This window comes from Ranitomeya variabilis, chromosome 2 (genome assembly GCF_051348905.1).
Source record: "Ranitomeya variabilis isolate aRanVar5 chromosome 2, aRanVar5.hap1, whole genome shotgun sequence".
Classification (NCBI taxonomy): Eukaryota; Metazoa; Chordata; class Amphibia; order Anura; family Dendrobatidae; genus Ranitomeya; species Ranitomeya variabilis.
The window spans coordinates 140,512,715-140,530,043 of record NC_135233.1 but is presented as its reverse complement, the minus strand read 5'-3'; the positions used below and the strand labels follow the sequence as shown (position 1 = coordinate 140,530,043).

Sequence of the window (17,329 nt, the reverse complement as noted above, 5' to 3'; positions counted from 1 at the left end):
TATATATATATATATATATATATATATACATACACTGTATGTATATATATATATATATATATATATATATATATATATATATATATATATATATATATATATATATATATATATATATATATATACGCACTGTATATGTATATATATGCCTTTACATTTATAAGTATAATGTCTGGAACATGAGGTTCTTGGTGTTAAGCACTTCCTGAGAAATCTTTGTTCACAAGAAAAAATAGTTGATCAATCCACATATTTACTCAAAAATGTTAGCATGCAGCTTAAGTTTGCTTACTTTTCTCTGAAAATCTGAACGTTCTCCAGCTTTGCAGAATATGTTATGTTAGGTATGACTTGAGGCTGGGATCATGTATTGAACCAGGACTTTTCAAGCTTTTCCTACTGGGGTCTCATCGGGCCGAACAAGGCGTAAGTCAGGCTGCCGTCACACTAGCAGTATTTGGTCAGTATTTTACCTCAGTATTTGTAAGCCAAAACCAGGAGTGGAACAATTAGGGTATGTGCACACGTCCGGATTTCTTGCAGAAATGTCCTGAAGAAAACCGGAAATTTTCTGCAAGAAATCCGCATTTTTTTTTTTTTTTGCGTTTTTTTGCCGTTTTTTTCGCTGTTTTTTTAGCATTCTGCAAGCGTAATTAGCTTGCAGAATGCTAAAGTTTTCCAAGCGATCTGTATCATCGCTTAGAAAACTGACTGACAAGTTGGTCACACTTGTCAAACATACTGTTTGACAAGTGTGACCAACTTTTTACTATAGATGCTGCTTATGCAGCATCTATAGTAAAAGATAGAATGTTTAAAAATAATAAAAAAAATGGTTATACTCACCCTCTGCAGACAGCCGATCTCAGCGGCGTCCGTTCCTATAGATGCCGGTGTGGTTCAGGACCTTCGATTGCGTCGCGGCTTGTGATTGGTCGCGTGAGTCACATGAGCGGTCACGCGACCAATCACAAGACAGCGACGTCATCACAGGTCCTGAACCACACCGGCATCTATAGGAACGGAAGAGAAAGCATGCACCGGAGAGGCGGGAACACTTCGGGGGCCATCAGAGGGTGAGTATATGACTATTTTTTATTTTAATTCTTATTTTTTGACCAATTATATGGTGCCCAGTCCGAGGAGGAGAGTCTCCTCTCCTCCACCCTGGGTACCAACCGCACATAATCTGCTTACTTCCCGCATGGTGTGCACTGCCCCGGGCGGAAAGTAAGCAGATCAATGCACTCCTAGGTGTGCGGAATCCCCGCAATTCCGCATTTTTAATGAACATGTTGCTTTTTTTTCCGCGATGCGATTTTTTCGCGGAAAAAAATGCAACATTTGCACAAAAAATGTGGAATACCCTGTAAATAATAGGAGGCATATGTTAGTGTTTTTTTCGCGTTTTTATCACGTTTTTATAGCGAAAAAACGTGAAAAATCCTGAACGTGTGCACATTGCCTTAGAGGAAAAGTATAATAGAAACATATGCACCACTTCTGCATTTATCACCCACTCCTGGTTTTGGCTTGCAAATACTGATGTAAAATACTGACCAAATACTGCTAGTGTGACGGCAGCCTAAAGAGTTGTGCAGTTTAGAATAAGTTATGGAGTACTGAATAATTGTATTTAACCATGTCATATTCTTTGCCTTCACATTTAGTGATGCCTTCAACGGGTTTTATGTTCAAAGTATCTTACTAGGGAATTCTTTATTTAGGGCAGCCCCCTGTATACAAGGCGGAATGGCTATAAAGAGCCCCTCCACCTACATTATACCTACAGCCCATTGATTTTAATAGGGAGTGTGAAATGCCTCATTTCCCTTGTGGTACCATGGGAACGGGGTGGGAAGCAGTCCAAGTTATCTACATGTGTTCCTTTATTCAACCATTTATTGGACCTATGTAGCTGAATTTCTTGTAGCGAGTACACTTTGTTTTGTTCTTAATTACATTCTGCTGCTTTTACTTCCTTTCTAGTTTAATTGTACAAGTCACAGATTTTTTCTAAATCTTTTTTTTTAACTGATAACACAATGATTAAGCCTCATACCTCATGTGGAACTGAATACAAGCTATTTCCCTGTATTATAACCTATTCTGTACCACGTAGACACAGAGTTCATTGTCCTTCGGCTGCTTCACCGGACAGGAAATCTGCTGGATGTAGAGAAATATCTTTTATTTATTACAAAAGGTTCAGCTAGTAAAGGTTTGAGAATTGTTAAAGTGATGTCTCTCTGAATAAACGAGCCGGGGGGACACTCGCCCATAACCTAAAGCAACATTACCACCTTAATTCAATTTTAATGAGAAAAGGTAACTGTTGTGTCTTCCTATAGAGATTTTCAAATTTTTTAGATTTTTTATAGATTTATTTTAAGTTTTATTATTTTTATATCTTGGATTCCATAGTTTTAGGATCTTTGTTTTACTCTTACACCGAATGGTTTGCCATTCATCTAATAAGTAGTGGTCTTCTTGTAATTGTACAATTTTACACAAATTATCATTGCAGCCCAATTGTGGCTTTATTATTTTTAGTTATTTGATTGACCACCACTTTTGTCCTAGAGATTTTCACATGTGGTGCAAAATATGTGCATGAAAACTGTTGCTTCTACTATTTGACACTCTTGTTACCTCTTGTTGTCCTTTACAGCGCACCAAATGGTCAGGCATGGCATTACAAGCTGAAATTATCATAACGTTTTCTTGATCCATAAATGATACAGATTGTTATAAACACATACAGTACTCATTAACTAGACGTATTGAATGGAGTCAGCTCATTCTTCTGTCCTACCATGAATGATTCTAAATGTTAATATATACTTACCTTGTAATGTCTTCACATCCTGTTCAGATCCCAGAATTACAAGCGACGGAAGTTCACCGACCGCCATATCGGGATACCCAAGTGATGGGTGTCTCAATATGGAAACTGCTGGTGGTACCAGCCTCTTGCTTCACACACACACACACACACACACACACACACACACACACACACACACGCACTCTGTGTACGCCGTATGCACCACACACACACACACTATGTACGCACCACACACACACACACACACACACACTGTATGCGCCGTATGCAGCCTCTTTTGCAGTACCACCAGTGGAACATCGTCGCCAACACGCCGCCACCGGGATCAGCCGAATGATTCACTGACCGCCGCCATCTTTGTACAGGAGGAGCGCATGCGCAGTTTTAGGCTATGTGCACACGTAAGAAAAGAGGTGCAGAATTTTCTGCATAAAATCTGCATCTCCTGTCAGAATCCGCAGCTGCGTTTTTCATGCGTTTTTAGTGCGTTTTTTGTGCAGATTTTATTTCTATAATGGAGGGGTGCAGAAATGCTGCAGAACTGCACAAAAGAAGTGACATGCACTTCTTTGAAATCTGCAGCGTTTCTGCGCAGATTTTTCTGCACCATGTACACAGCTTTTTATTTTTCACATTGATTTACATTGTACTGTAAATCACAGTGCAGTTCTGCAGCGTTTCTGCTGCAGAAAAATCTGCTGCAGATCTGCACCAATTCTGCACTGAATCTGCATCGTGTGCACATACCCTTAATGTGACCGCCACTATCTGTCTGCACAAAGATGGCGGTGGTCTGATTTACTGTGCCTGTGTGAATTCTGCACAGACTCAGTGAATCATTTGGCTGATCTCGGCGGCAGATGTGCGACTTGTCTACAGGCAGAGGAAGCCGGTCACATTAAAGCGGTTTTCCCTCGAACAAAAGTAAATTTTAAAAATTGTCTGTGTCTGACCGTGTATGAAGCATACCACATCTCCTTGGCAGGGGAGGAAGCAAAAGACAATACTGACATTACAGCAGGGGACCACAGAGGATTCATTTTGTGAGGTAAAATATTTCACTGACTGTTTTTAAACAATATTTTACCTCACAAAATGTATCCTCTGTGATCTCCTGCTGTAATGTCAGAGAGAAAGTGCACAGGCGTGAGAGAGACAAAGCACAGGGGGGAGACAGCTTAAACAGCACATGAAGGGAGAGCGCAGCACAGAAAGGAGAGAGACAGCAGACAAGGGGGGATAGCACATGGGGTAGACAGGTCAAAGAAGAGAGCACAGACGGGAGAAGTCAGCACATGGGGAATGAGAGAATGGATAGGTGGGTGAGCACATGGGGGGAGAGATTCTCAACGCTGCAAAGCCTGCCCCCATCGTGACATTACTGCCCTCCTGAAGAGATAGCATCGGGCCTCCATATAGTTACCTATATGTAAATTACGATTATATATTTTTCTTCTTCACCAATAAGTAACCTAAGTTACCTCTCCCTTTTCTGTGCATTACCGCTATTTTTCTTATCTTGCACTATATTCTTTTTAGCATGGTGAAAGGTGCAGTCTGTTTGGGAGTTGAAACATCACTTGCCTTTGGAATTTGGAATGTGGAATTCATGAAAAAGGGCTCATTCAGACGTCCTTTGTTTGTGTACATGTGCTAAACGTGTTTTTCACAGATAGTACTCATACCTATATTAGTGTATGGTGTCATTAACATGGTCGCATTTTTTTAGGCAAAATTGTGGAGAGATGTCCGATTTTGATCCGAATGTTGGATCAAAATCTGCATTGTAAGTCTATGGCGTTGTGATGTCATCCGAGTTTGGTCTGACTTTCACGGACTGACAGATAGGAGAGGGTAGAAAAACTTTTCTTCTTTTTACGTATCATAAAACAGATGAAACTCGGTCCAAACTTTAATAAAATTCTGATGAAACTGACAAAAATCATTGATGAAACCCAATTAGTTTTTCTCGTCTGTGAAAAACACTGACATGTGAATAAGGCCTAAAGAGCAGTATTGCAAATAAGACACTGTTAGCTGCTTTATATTTTTATTATTTTTTTTAATGAAAATTAGACATAAATATATATATATTAAAAATAAATATACCATATGTAAATAGTTTTACTGTCCAACACAACAAATCACATCTTTGTTCTTTGTCGCCTTTCTGAATTTTGCTTTCCGATTAAAGTAAAAAAAGAAAAATAGAGATAAACTTTTTATCGTATTTGTGGATATGTTTTCTTCCCATTCTCATAACTTATGTAACTATATATAATTTTGTATAACTTAATTAAATCTTTGATGTATGTCGCCTATTTGTTAGGGTTGGCGAAAGGCAAAGCACGCTTGAGAAGGAGCTAAAGAATTTCCAGGTCTTGGTCAAGGACCATGAGAACTTCATGAAGTGGATCCAGGAAGCTGAGACCACCGTGAATGTCCTCATGGATGCATCACAACGTGAGGGGGTCCAGCAGGATGTCAGTCGCTTACGACAGCTCAAGATGCAGCTACAGGTAAGGCCACTATGGGAGGTGAAGGCCATTCTCTTCTCGGAATGAGATGTTTTTAAGCTTTTATATTTCATTTGGAAACGTTTAAATGTTGTGTGGATCTAAAGTGGAAACCTTAGAGATATTCGTCTGCTGAGCAGTTTTTTTCCTTCTAAAACTATATAATTTAATTTGCAACCTGTAATACTCTAATAATAATAATAATGCTAAATTCCAATGAGTTTCTGCTGTGGAAAGTAGGTTTCTTTCATTATGTCTTCTGTTTATTACCTCAAGGTGAGGAATCAATATATGTCAGAAAATATTACATTTATTTTCTGCAGAACAAACCTTGTGGACCAAAATATTAAGCAAAGGCTATCAATGATAATAGGAATAAAACATTTTCTCTTACCTTGTGAAGATGATGTTGTAGGTGGCAAAACATTGATCAATATCTTTCTGCAAGCACTTCTATTTGTAGCAGAAGTGCTCCCTGTTTTCCATTGATGGGGTGTTAATAGTTAGTTTGTGTTCAATCAATGGGTCAGAATTCATTGCCTTATGTTGAACTACATTTTTTTTAAAAAAAATCTGTTGTAATGTCCAATCTTAAACATTGCTGAGGAATTAGCATCATCCCTACCTACATACAACATATCAGTTTTGTGATAGTCAGGGCCTCATGTGAAAATATATAACCATTTCCATTAAAGTGGACTTGTCATGTCGCCTGACTTATCTGTTCCTGTAAATGCTTTTTTATTCCATGAAATCACATTTCTAGAGCATCTTTTCTCATAACTGTGTGTACTGTTGTGGCTCCTGAATATTTATAAATAAATTGACAACTGGGTGTTACCATTCAGGGGAGTGCCCTGCCCAGTCAGTGCTGATTGGACAATATTACCCACTGTAGAGACAATGCTCTTCCTTTCTTGGCACACCCATTTGTATATTTATTCATAAGTTTCTAAAAAGAAAACGTAAAATTGCCACCCTGATTTTTATGTGTGGTTTTCCAACTACATTGTGTGTGCAGTCATTAAAGGGGTTGTCCACCTTTGGGGACATTATTTTTTCTTACTTAAATGCATTCAATTGGAGCTAAAAATCATTTATGCATTTGGGTTTAATTAACATTTTTGCACCTTTTTCCTTCTATTTCTGCTGTTACACTGTCTATTGCTGGTTGTAGAATTCGTTATCGGGGTCTGCCATATTCTCTATATTTTATCAGGTGTGTTGGGAACATGATCTTGTGGCAGTTACTATTATAGAGATATAACAGGTTCTTATCCCGGTCTCCAGTCCATACAATGGCTGCTAGTGGAGGAGCAGTGACCAAACCTGTGCATCGCTCTCCTCCAATAGAAAAGCAGATTTCTCATGTGAAGTTTTCAATTCATGATTTTTAGCCCCAATTACATGTATTTAAGTAAGAAAAAAATCAACCACAAAGGTGGACAATCCCTTTTACTAGGATTTATGTTGAAATATGTCATTTTCCTTGAAAGTAATAGTCAAAATCACTGAATATTATTCACACTTCACTTCTTTATTTCCCATACGTAGAGACTTGTGAGATCCGTATAGAGATGACCAGTGTTATTTTGTCACATTTGATGAGTATGTGGAATCAGTGTAAGCATGTCCTCACATTGACAGCTAATGATTGAAATCTGGGAGGTAAACTGCATCATTGCTAATGAATCTTGACATTAAAGAGATGTTAATTACCTAATGTCTCATGGTCAAGTGGAGTGCGATACCCTTGATGGTAGGCTGCAGTGACTAATTTGTATCTTCAGCATTTTACCTGGGAGCTAAATATAGAGTAATTACTATGTATATTCTAGTATAAAATTACCCGATGTATACTACACAGCCATGCAACACCCAGGTGGCAGTATGCATGGGTCCTGGCTTAAGGAGAGGTTGGCGAATAAGGTTAAGTTCCCGCGCTTAGTATTTGCTGCTGCATGTTTTCAAAAACGCAGCGTCTTACAGTTCCAGCAAAGTGGATGGGATTTATAGAAATCTCCTGCCTACTCTGCTTTTTTTACGCTGTGTAAATTGACCTGTAACGTTTTTTTTTACCATGTGTAAACTGACCTATAGTGCTTTTTTTACCCTGTGTAAAGTAACCTGTAGTTCTTTTTTTACTCTGTGTAAACTAACCTATAGTGCTTTTATACTCTATGTAAGGGCTGTCCCACACGTCCAGATAATTCCGGTACCGGAATAAATCGGTACCGGAGTTATCCGTGTCCGTGTGCCTGGGAACTCACGGAGGCCATACGTGCGGCACACGTGTGCCGCCCGTATGGCGAGTGGGTACCACACGGAGCGTGTGGTACCCACTCTGCATGGTGCTGAAGCTGCGATTCATATCTTCCCTGCAGCAGCGTTTGCTGCAGAGAAAATATGAAGAATAGTGTTTAAAATAAAGATCCATGTGTCCGCCGCCCCCCCACCCCCTGTGCGCCCCCCCGCTGGTCAGAAAATACTTACCCGCTCCCTCGCTGCTTCCTGGTCTGGCCGCGGCTTCTCCTGCATGCAGTCACGTGGGGCCGATCATTTACAGTCATGAATATGTGGCTCCACCTCCCATAGGGGCGGAGCCGACTATTCATGATTGTAAATGATCGGCCCCACGTGACCGCATACAGTAGGAGGCGCGGCCAGACCAGGAAGCAGCGAGGGAGCGGGTAAGTATTTTCTGACCAGCGGGGGGGCGCACAGGGGGTGGGGGGGCGGCGGACACCTAAATCTTTATTTTTAACACTATTCTTCATATTTTCTCCTGCACGCACACGGACCCCAGACGGAGAATGTCCGTGTGAGGTCCGTGTTTTACGCGGACCCATTGACTCTATTGGGTCCGTGTAAAACGTGCGCTCCCACGAACACTGACATGTCTCCGTGTTTGGCACACTGAGACACGGTCCGCAAAAAATCAATGACATCTGAACAGATGCATTGATTTTTATGGGTCTACGTGTGTCAGTGTCTCCGGTACGTGAGGAAACTGTCACCTCACGTACCGGAATCACTGACGTGTGAAACCGGCCTAAACTGACCTGTCGTGCTTTTTTTTTTACGCTGTGTAAACTGACCTATAGTGCTTTTTTTACTCTGTGTAAACTGACCTATAGTGCTTTTATACTCTGTGTAAACTGACCTCCAGTGCTTTTTTTTACTCGGTGTAAACTGACCTGTTGTGCTTTTTTTTGCGCTGTGTAAACTGACCTATAGTGCTTTTTTTACGCTGTGTAAACTGACCTGTAGCGCTTTTTTACTCTGTGTAAACTGACCTGTAGTGTTTTTTATGCTATTTAACCTGACCTATTGATCTATAGTGCTTTTTTACTCTATGTAAACTGACCTGTAGTGCTTTTTTTACTCTGTGTAAACTGACCTATAGTGCTTTTTTATGCTGTTTAAACTGACCTATTGATCTATAGTGCTTTTTTTACTCTATGTAAACTGACCTGTAGTGCTTTTTTTTATGCTGTGTAAACTGACCTGTAGTGCTTTTTTATGCTGTGTAAACTGACATGCGGAGCTTTTTTTAAATCTGAAATATGTAAATTCCTCTTGCAGTAAATATGCGTTTTATCTTCAGATGTTACCCAGACTTGAATGAGATGAGGAAAATCTGCATATAAAATATTGCATATAAGTTTTTAGTGTGTTTCCACAGCGGAAAGGCACAAGAAACGCTTGTAGGTTACATGACTTTATTATTAACGCTTTATTAAGGCTAAATAACATGAAGTATCCAAAACAAAGCAGTGCCACACCAAAAGGGGACAACAACCGCACCTGAAAAAAAAAAAAAAAAATAAAAATGCATGTAAAAAACGCAGTAAAATGCAAGTCCACAAATTTAGGGAATTTTTCTGACTACAAGATGCACCGGACCATAAGACGCACCTAGGTTTTAGAGGAGGAAATTAGAAAAAAAATTGAAGCAAAAAATGTGGTAAATTCTGTACTTAATATCCCTTATCCTAGCATATATCGTCCCCCATCCCCATCCTGGTATGCAGGGCCCCCATCAAAAATACATTAAAAAACCCAAAAACATTTTACTTACCTTCCTGCGCTCCCTCGCAACATCTTGTTCTGGTGCCAGCAGCTGCTTTATGCTTGCAAGCAGCGCATGACATGGACATCATGCACTGCTTAGAAGCCGAGGACAGGTGCCAGACTACTCACTGCTCCCCACTCCAGGTCTATGTGCGTGGACGGCAGTGAGTATTCATTGCTCTTTATTAGCGAGCACAGTATCAGCTACAGGCTTCCTGCAGGTGCCAGGCGTTCAAATGTCCCTGCTTCTAAAGTGAATGAATATTCACTGCATTCTATGCCTATGGGAGTGGAGAGCAGTGAATATTCATTCCCTTTAGTAGCGGGGACACTTGAAAGCCCGGCAGCTGCAGCAAGCCTCTATCTGACACTGTGCTCGCTATTAAAGAGCAATGAATACTCACTGCCATCCAGGCACATAGTCCCATTGTGGGGAGTAGTGAGTATTCTGGCAATTGTCCTAGGCTTGTAAGCAGTGCTTGACGTCCCTGCCATGCGCTGCTTCCAAGCATAAAGCAACTGCTGGCACCGGAACAAGACGCTGCGAGGGAGCACAGGAAGGTAAGTGTAATGGCTTGTGTTTTTTTTTTTTTTTAATGTTTTTCTGATGAGGGCCTGCATACTAGGGTGGGGATGGGGCCAATCAAACCAGGATAAGGATGGCGCTATGCCACCAGGAGGGAGACGAGGGCCCTGCATACCAGGATAAGGATGGCACCATGCATACCAGGATGCTATTAAAGAGAAATCAATATTCACGGTCCTGCACACCCATCGGCGTGGAATACAGTGAATATTAATTTCTCTTTAGCAGCAGGCACGGGTGGAAGCCCAAGCCACTGGCTCCTGCCTCTTGTGACCCGCAGCTCTGCCGCTCCCCCACCTCCCCACCACAGCCAGAGCAGGTACATCTGGACTATAAAACGGACACCCCATTTTCCTCCTCATTTTTGGAAGAAAAAAGTGTGTCTTATAGTCCGAAAAATGCGGAAAATCTGCAACATAAAAACTCTACCAAATACTCATTGTGGGAACGTAGCCTTAGGGTTCGTCATAGCATTTGTACTATTATTATTATTTTTATTTTTAGAGCACCAGTGATTCCCCGGTGCTGTGCATGAGAAGGTGTTACATACAGAACACAGATAGTAGGACAACTGTTCAGTATATTGTTGAGTCCTGCTGATGTCAGTCCTTAGTTGGCCTGTGGATATGGTAAGACCCCCTGCTGATGGGCTGGTATGTACCCATGAGACTGAATACCCAGAAGTTACTTTTTACTACCATCATCTGTGGTCCAGTCATCCAATTTTATCCTAATTTTATCCAATCAATAGGGTAAATAGAGAATAAGGGCTAATTTAGCGATACAAAAGTAACATTTTTTAATTTTCACGCTTGGTGACTTTTGCATTAAGATCTGAAGGCGGTATTGTTATGATTGTGTAATGGCTCAGAAAGTACTAGAATGACTTTATTGTGTGTGATGACAGGGCTATTTCAGTTGAAATTTTCCACTTTATCTAAGGCGCTTTAGTTGCGCAGCTAATAATCTTAACACTGAAAGGGGTGAATTAATTATCTTTTGTACACCAAAAACTGGCATAAAGAATTTCCTAAACCTTTCCTATATTATACAAAAGTTTACGGGGCTAATTTATTAAGACGGGCATCTCATACATCATATTCAGAAGTGTACATTATGACCATGGGCGTCCTGGACATTACAGCTCAGTCAGGATCTCACTTTTTCTGGTATTACTGCAATGTTATTTAGTCATATAAAATATTATTTTTTGAAAAGGACCTTTAACGGTAGTTTGTCACAAGATTTTTGCCATTTCATCTGAGAGCTGCATAATGTAGAGATGGAGACCCTGATTCCAGCTATGTTTCACTTACTGGACTGCTTAGTGTAGTTTTGATAAAATCTCAGTTTTATCAGCAAGGGATTATTACTAGATGACTAGTAAACCCACTACCATGAAGGCTTCCAAATTCATGAATTCTGTGTAATCACGTCCCCATCACTGATTGGCAGTTTTCCGTGTCCACTGTACGTAGGCAGAAAGCTGCCAATCAGTGGTGTGGGTGGGGTAATACAGAGTTTAGCGCTCAGGGAATTTGTAGATCTGCAGCAGATAAAACAGTGATTTTATCAAAACTGCAACAAGCAGCCCAGTAAGTGATATATCACTAGAATCAGGTTTCTGCCCCTACATCATGCTGCTCTCAGATGGGTAGCAGAAACCAGGTGACAGATTCCCTTTGCCATTTCTAAATGACGGCAGTAAATTGTTTCCTACATTTTCTCCATACATCTGCAGAGCTATTTGTAATAATCTTTAGTACACGTGATTATTACATGCAAAGCCCAGGTATTCTGACCACCAGCCAGCATAGATAATTCTGTAATTCTTAGATGTTCCCTGGCTTTTGGCTGCAAATGTCATGTTTAGTTAGGCTGAGCCAATGTTGCCTTAATTTTGAATGTACTGATGGCTTAGCTGTCCCTTGTCCAATCTTATTAACTTGAGAGCATTCACCGTTTTCTTTTCCCTGGCAAGGATTCACTATGTGAATGTTTTCTGAGTAATTCTGGCTTAACTCGTTGCTCATAGGAACTGATGATTTCCATTAAAAATAACGATACCTGTCAATTGCTCCTTCCAAATTCTAGATATAGGTATATATCTAAAAGTTTGGCTTAGGCTTCTTTCACACTTCAGTTGTTTGGCGTCAGTCTGCTCCGACATAGTAACGGATCGACGGATCCGTCACAATTGTTGAGAAAACGGTTCTAACAGATCCGTTTTTTTGACGGATCAGTTACTTGGGGGTTGTCTGGGAAAAGTATCTACTTTTTGGAGCATGCGCAATTGAAAAAGCGGATTGGGGCGACGGATCCGCCGAAATGACGGTCGCGACGGATCCGTCGCCCATAGGCGGCCATTCTATGGAATGGCGGACGCGACGGATCCGTCGCGAACCGCCATTTCGGCGCAGACAAAAAACGTTATAATGTCCTTCAATGTCTAGACAACGTCCGCCAAATTTCGATGGATCCGTCGCATGGCGGATGGAACGGACGACCATCTGCCACAATCCGTCGCTAATGCATGTCTATGGGAAAATAGCGGATCCGCCAAAAAAAATGGCGGATCCGCTATTTGAGGAAAATGGTGGTTTCAGACTGACGCCAAAAGACTGAAGTGTGAAAGAGGCCTTAGAGGTTACCCAATACTATTTTCTTGGCTTTGCAGATTTCCAAAGCGTGTCTAATATTCAGTGAATGGGAAACTTAACGCTGGTCTATACAGACCCCTTCTAAATGTGCCCAGAGAAATGAGGCTAAGGTGAATTAGCCATCTAGCTAGGCATGGCTTCAAATCAATAGGTGTATTGTGAGATTTATGTATTCTTCATTATACATTACTTGGGGGTTTTCTTTATTATGTTGGATATTTCTCTTAGGGCTCATTCTCATCTGCATACAAATCGGACTAGTGCAATCTGATAAAAAAATCAGATTGTACTCTGACTAATGTTGTTCAATGATTCAGTGCTCATCTGCGAGTTTGTTTTAGCTAGAATCGGATTGAGAAAAAAACCTTGCAGCATACTGCGTGTGGCCTCGTATATCGGACAAGACTCGCCAATGCAAGCCAGTGGGTGTAACAATAAAATCGCACAGTACACGGACCATGCGTTTGCCATCCTATTTTTATGCACACATCTCAAAAGAAAATCAACATTTCATCCAAGTACAATAAATTCACAGCCCGAACTGTCAGAATAGAATAGACAAAAATGTCAGTGATATATATAATCAGTGCTTTGCATGTGTAGTTTACTGTACATATATTTAGATAATTATTCAACAAATAAATGGAAAAAATGACGTGCGGTCCCCCTTATTTTTAATAACCAGCTGAGGGAAAGCAGACAGCTGTGAGGTTGTGTTATTATTCTGGGAAGGGGTCAATATCCATGGGGCATCCCAGTCTATTAATAACAGCTCACAGCTATCTGCATAGCCTTTACTGGTTATTAAAAAGGGCAAAAACAAATGACGTGGGGTCCACCCTAGTTCTGATAACCAGCAAAGGCTAAGCAGACACCTTTTAATAGGCTGGGAAGGAGCCATGGATATTGGCCACTTCCCAGACTAATTATACCAGCCCTCAGCCACCCCAGAAATGGCACATCTATTAGATACGCTAGTTCTGTCGCTTAGCCTCATCTCTTCCTGATTGCTCTGATGCGGTGGCAGTTGGGGTAATAGTTTTGGGGTTGATGTCAGCTGTGTAATGTGTGCTAACATCAAGGCCAGGGGTTACTAATGGAGTGGCATCTGTCAGACACCCCCATTACTAGCCCCGTAATAAAAAAAAATGAAAACACACTTACAGAAGCCCTTTAATTGTAAAAAGAACTGTCCTACAATTATAGTCCCCTCATTTACCCATTTATTAGCAAAAACTAAAAAATCTATTAGGTCTGCTGTAAATCCTTAACATGTATGCCCCATGACGATCCCCGATTCTGCTGCATCCAGATGCAGTGATGAGCGATGACATCAGTAATGAGACAACTCACCACGGCTGCCGGAACACACTGAGAGTAGCGTGAGAACCAGCATCAGTGACGAGTGGTGACACTACTAAGGTTACCGCATGTCACAGCTGTCACAGAGTTTGCTGTGAGAACTGCCAGCTATGACCTGCATATCGCATCCCATGCTATACACCAATGTGACCACTCTGACCACTCTCTGATCATACTCTGACCACACTCTGACCACACTCTGACCACTCTCTGACCACTCTCTGACCACACTCTGATCATACTCTGACCTCACTCTGACCATACAATTGACCACACTCTGACCACAATCTGACCACACTCTGACCACACTCTAAGCAGAGTTTGAACAGAGTGTGATCTGATTTTCTCGGATGTGGAGAGAATAAAATAAAAGCTTCTACACCTTCTCTATATTGTCAGTTCTTGAAATTTAGACTGCATTCTGATGTCATGCAATCCAATTTTTGCCATGGACCCATAGAGTTGAATGGGTGAGTACCATTTGATTCTTGGATGCAAATCATGTGTACTGCGATTTTTTTTTTTATCTCCTGGGACTGAATTGGTGTGAGTAAAAAATCAGACACGTTGAGAGCCCCATAGAATAACATAGGGACGAGTGCTATCCGTCCTAGTTACACGGTCGTCTGCATTAACCCTAATAGAGAATGAATAGTAAGGAAATGTTAATATTCCAAAATAGTTTTCGGCTTCATTTACTTCTTGAATTACTCAATATTCTCCCAAAAAGTCCATCCCAGGCTCTCCTAATCAGTCATTGTCATACTACAACAGTAAAAGCCTGCTTAGCTTTCAATAAATGAGGATTTCTTGTGTTTTTTCAGTTCTTACTTTCCCAGCAGGTGGCACTGTTATTTAGCAATTAGGAATCTGATTCTAATGTTGGCAGCATATGTAAGCAATATGACAGGTTCTATCGTGCCCATTCTTTTTGCATTGAACGTGTTATTCAATGGACCCTTTTACCAAAAAATATCCTCCAGACATAAACAGACAAGATCAGTCTAAAATGCATAATTGTTAATATTCACTTCTCACAGTATTTTTCACCACTCCTCATTTAATTTTCTCTTTTCTGTGCTCCTCTGTCTTGTGCTCTATGTATCAGTAGTGTCTCGCTAGAAAGAACTCTGGAGCATACCACTGATGCCAATGGAAGTTTTCTATTTTTTTCATATGCATTTATATTGCACACTTACTTCATTATTAGAAACTGATAATAAAGGAATTAATATTACTGATTTCATAGGAACTTGTCATATGCCCAAACACTATATGGTCAATCTGCAGGTTAATAGCATTACAAAGCTGTCTGGGCGCCATACTGAATCTGTGTCTACCGAGAGAAAATCAAAGAAGCACTCCAATCAAAGCTTTTATCCTCTAAATATATTGCAGTGATCATATTATATGGTGCTATTTACTTACAATTGCTCATTTTGCCTTTCTACCAAGATAATTCTTCTGTTTTCCATTAGGACATCATGTCATTAAAAACTGACTAGCTGAATCCTTGTAAGCTTTATGTAGAAATAGGAGGTCACTTTCTCTGCACAAGTCATGAGTCACTGCAAAAGTCTATGGCGGGGGAGGAGGGAACGGTTTGTTCACAGGTTTAAAAGGGGAATTATAAACGCAGGGACAAGAGACTTCCTGATTCTACATAGAGCAGAGAAAAGAGAATAATTAGCTGGGTAGAAAGGCAAAATGAGCAATTGTAAGTACAGTGTTATATAATATGATGACTGCAATATATTAAGAGGATAAAAACTTCGGTGTGAGCGCTTCTTTAACTTTATTCCTGGGAGCTGCTGACTTTCACTCATACAGGCATGAAGAAGCAGCTGCAATCACTGCTTAATACACTGTAAGCACACCCCAACATTTTGTTTTTCAGCTCCCTCTGTAGCAGAACTGTGCAGAGCGAGCTCTCAGTCAAAGTGCTGGATTGTGCTTACAGTCGCCTCTCGCTGTGTACTGAGCAGTGACTGTAGCCGCTCGAGGTGGGCCTCTATGACTGAAAGCCAGCGGCTCCCGGGAGGAACAAAGTTCATTTTCGGTAAGGTGGTCAAACAGCATTCTAACACTATTAACCTGCAGATTAACCTTATATCTGCTTGTTATTAGCGTTTGGGGACAAGAAAGGTATGCTAGACATTACAGGGGTCTTCCTTTACTGGACAACCCCTTATGAATACTCCGTGTGCAGCCTAACATAGAAAAAGACACATTTATCTGTTGTGTTTCTCCTATATTGGTGCCGTGTTACCTGGCTACACTGCAGACTTCTTCGATGGCATACTGAAAGCTGCAGTGACCACCAGGCACAGCGCCAACATTAGAGGAACCACGCCATTACAGGACATAAGTATACAGGGTTTTTTATTTTAGGCTGCACAGTCACACTTTCTTCTATTTTACAGAAACACTGAACAGAAGTATTGCTTTGAATGCAGTCTATCGATAGACAGCAGCTGAGCTTAGTGTGAGGCTGGTCATGGACATTAGATTTGGCTGCTGACCCATTTGTAGTTACTAGAAAATGTGGGCAGCATCACAAATTGGACAATTTGTTTGTTTTGTTTTACACCTTTTGTCAGCCCTTGATAGGCGGCAAAGGGCTTCTGTGTGGCTCATAATGTATAACATTCACTAAGCTGAATGTAGGAGTATTGGAGATATTGGGAATGATAGTTGGTGACCAGCTTTATTCTGTAGAATTATTGCCAGAAAAAAAATCCCTGCCGTTAATACCATGGCTTTCCTCAACTAAGACCAAAAATTCAGATTGTTATTATCTAAATACCTGTGCTACGGCTGATAGGGCATCTTAGCCGCAACACTGGCAAACAGCAATCAGGGCAACTGTCCCACAATCCGCATGCACCTGAGTGCTTGTTAGCACCCCGCTTCTTAACAGCACCCATGGCACATGTCTCACCAATTCCCTACTAGCAACATACCTGCCTGCTATTATAAATAGTAACCTGCAGACAGAAACAAAATTTTATTATGAAAATGTAAATGCCTGCTGTTTCTGGTAAGTATTCAGAATCACGTAAATACACCCACAGAAAGACGCATTCCTGCTCTTCTCTCTCTGTAGCACAAAGACAGAAACAGCAGCAAAAATGGATGACATTATGCAGCAGTACTGAGCTGTGTGGCTGTGAATCCAGCATTGAAGTGACTCAAATTTGCTAGAAACTACAGCACAATCTGATTGTTTCTGCCTTCTTGGTCTAGTGCTCCTTTCACATCCTTCTTCACCTTGACATAGAGT

General features: G+C 40.8%; 1 protein-coding gene across 2 annotated transcripts in view; it reads left to right on the top strand.

Annotated features, from left to right (window-relative positions):
* The window catches only part of UTRN (utrophin), an 846,507-nt gene that overhangs the window by 387,103 nt on the left and 442,075 nt on the right, over nucleotides 1–17,329 (top strand). For both annotated transcript variants that reach the window (XM_077283030.1, XM_077283029.1), the window contains exon 53: nucleotides 5,178–5,367. In XM_077283030.1, coding sequence (XP_077139145.1) covers nucleotides 5,178–5,367 — 190 coding nt within the window. The remainder of the gene's footprint in view (nucleotides 1–5,177; nucleotides 5,368–17,329) is intronic.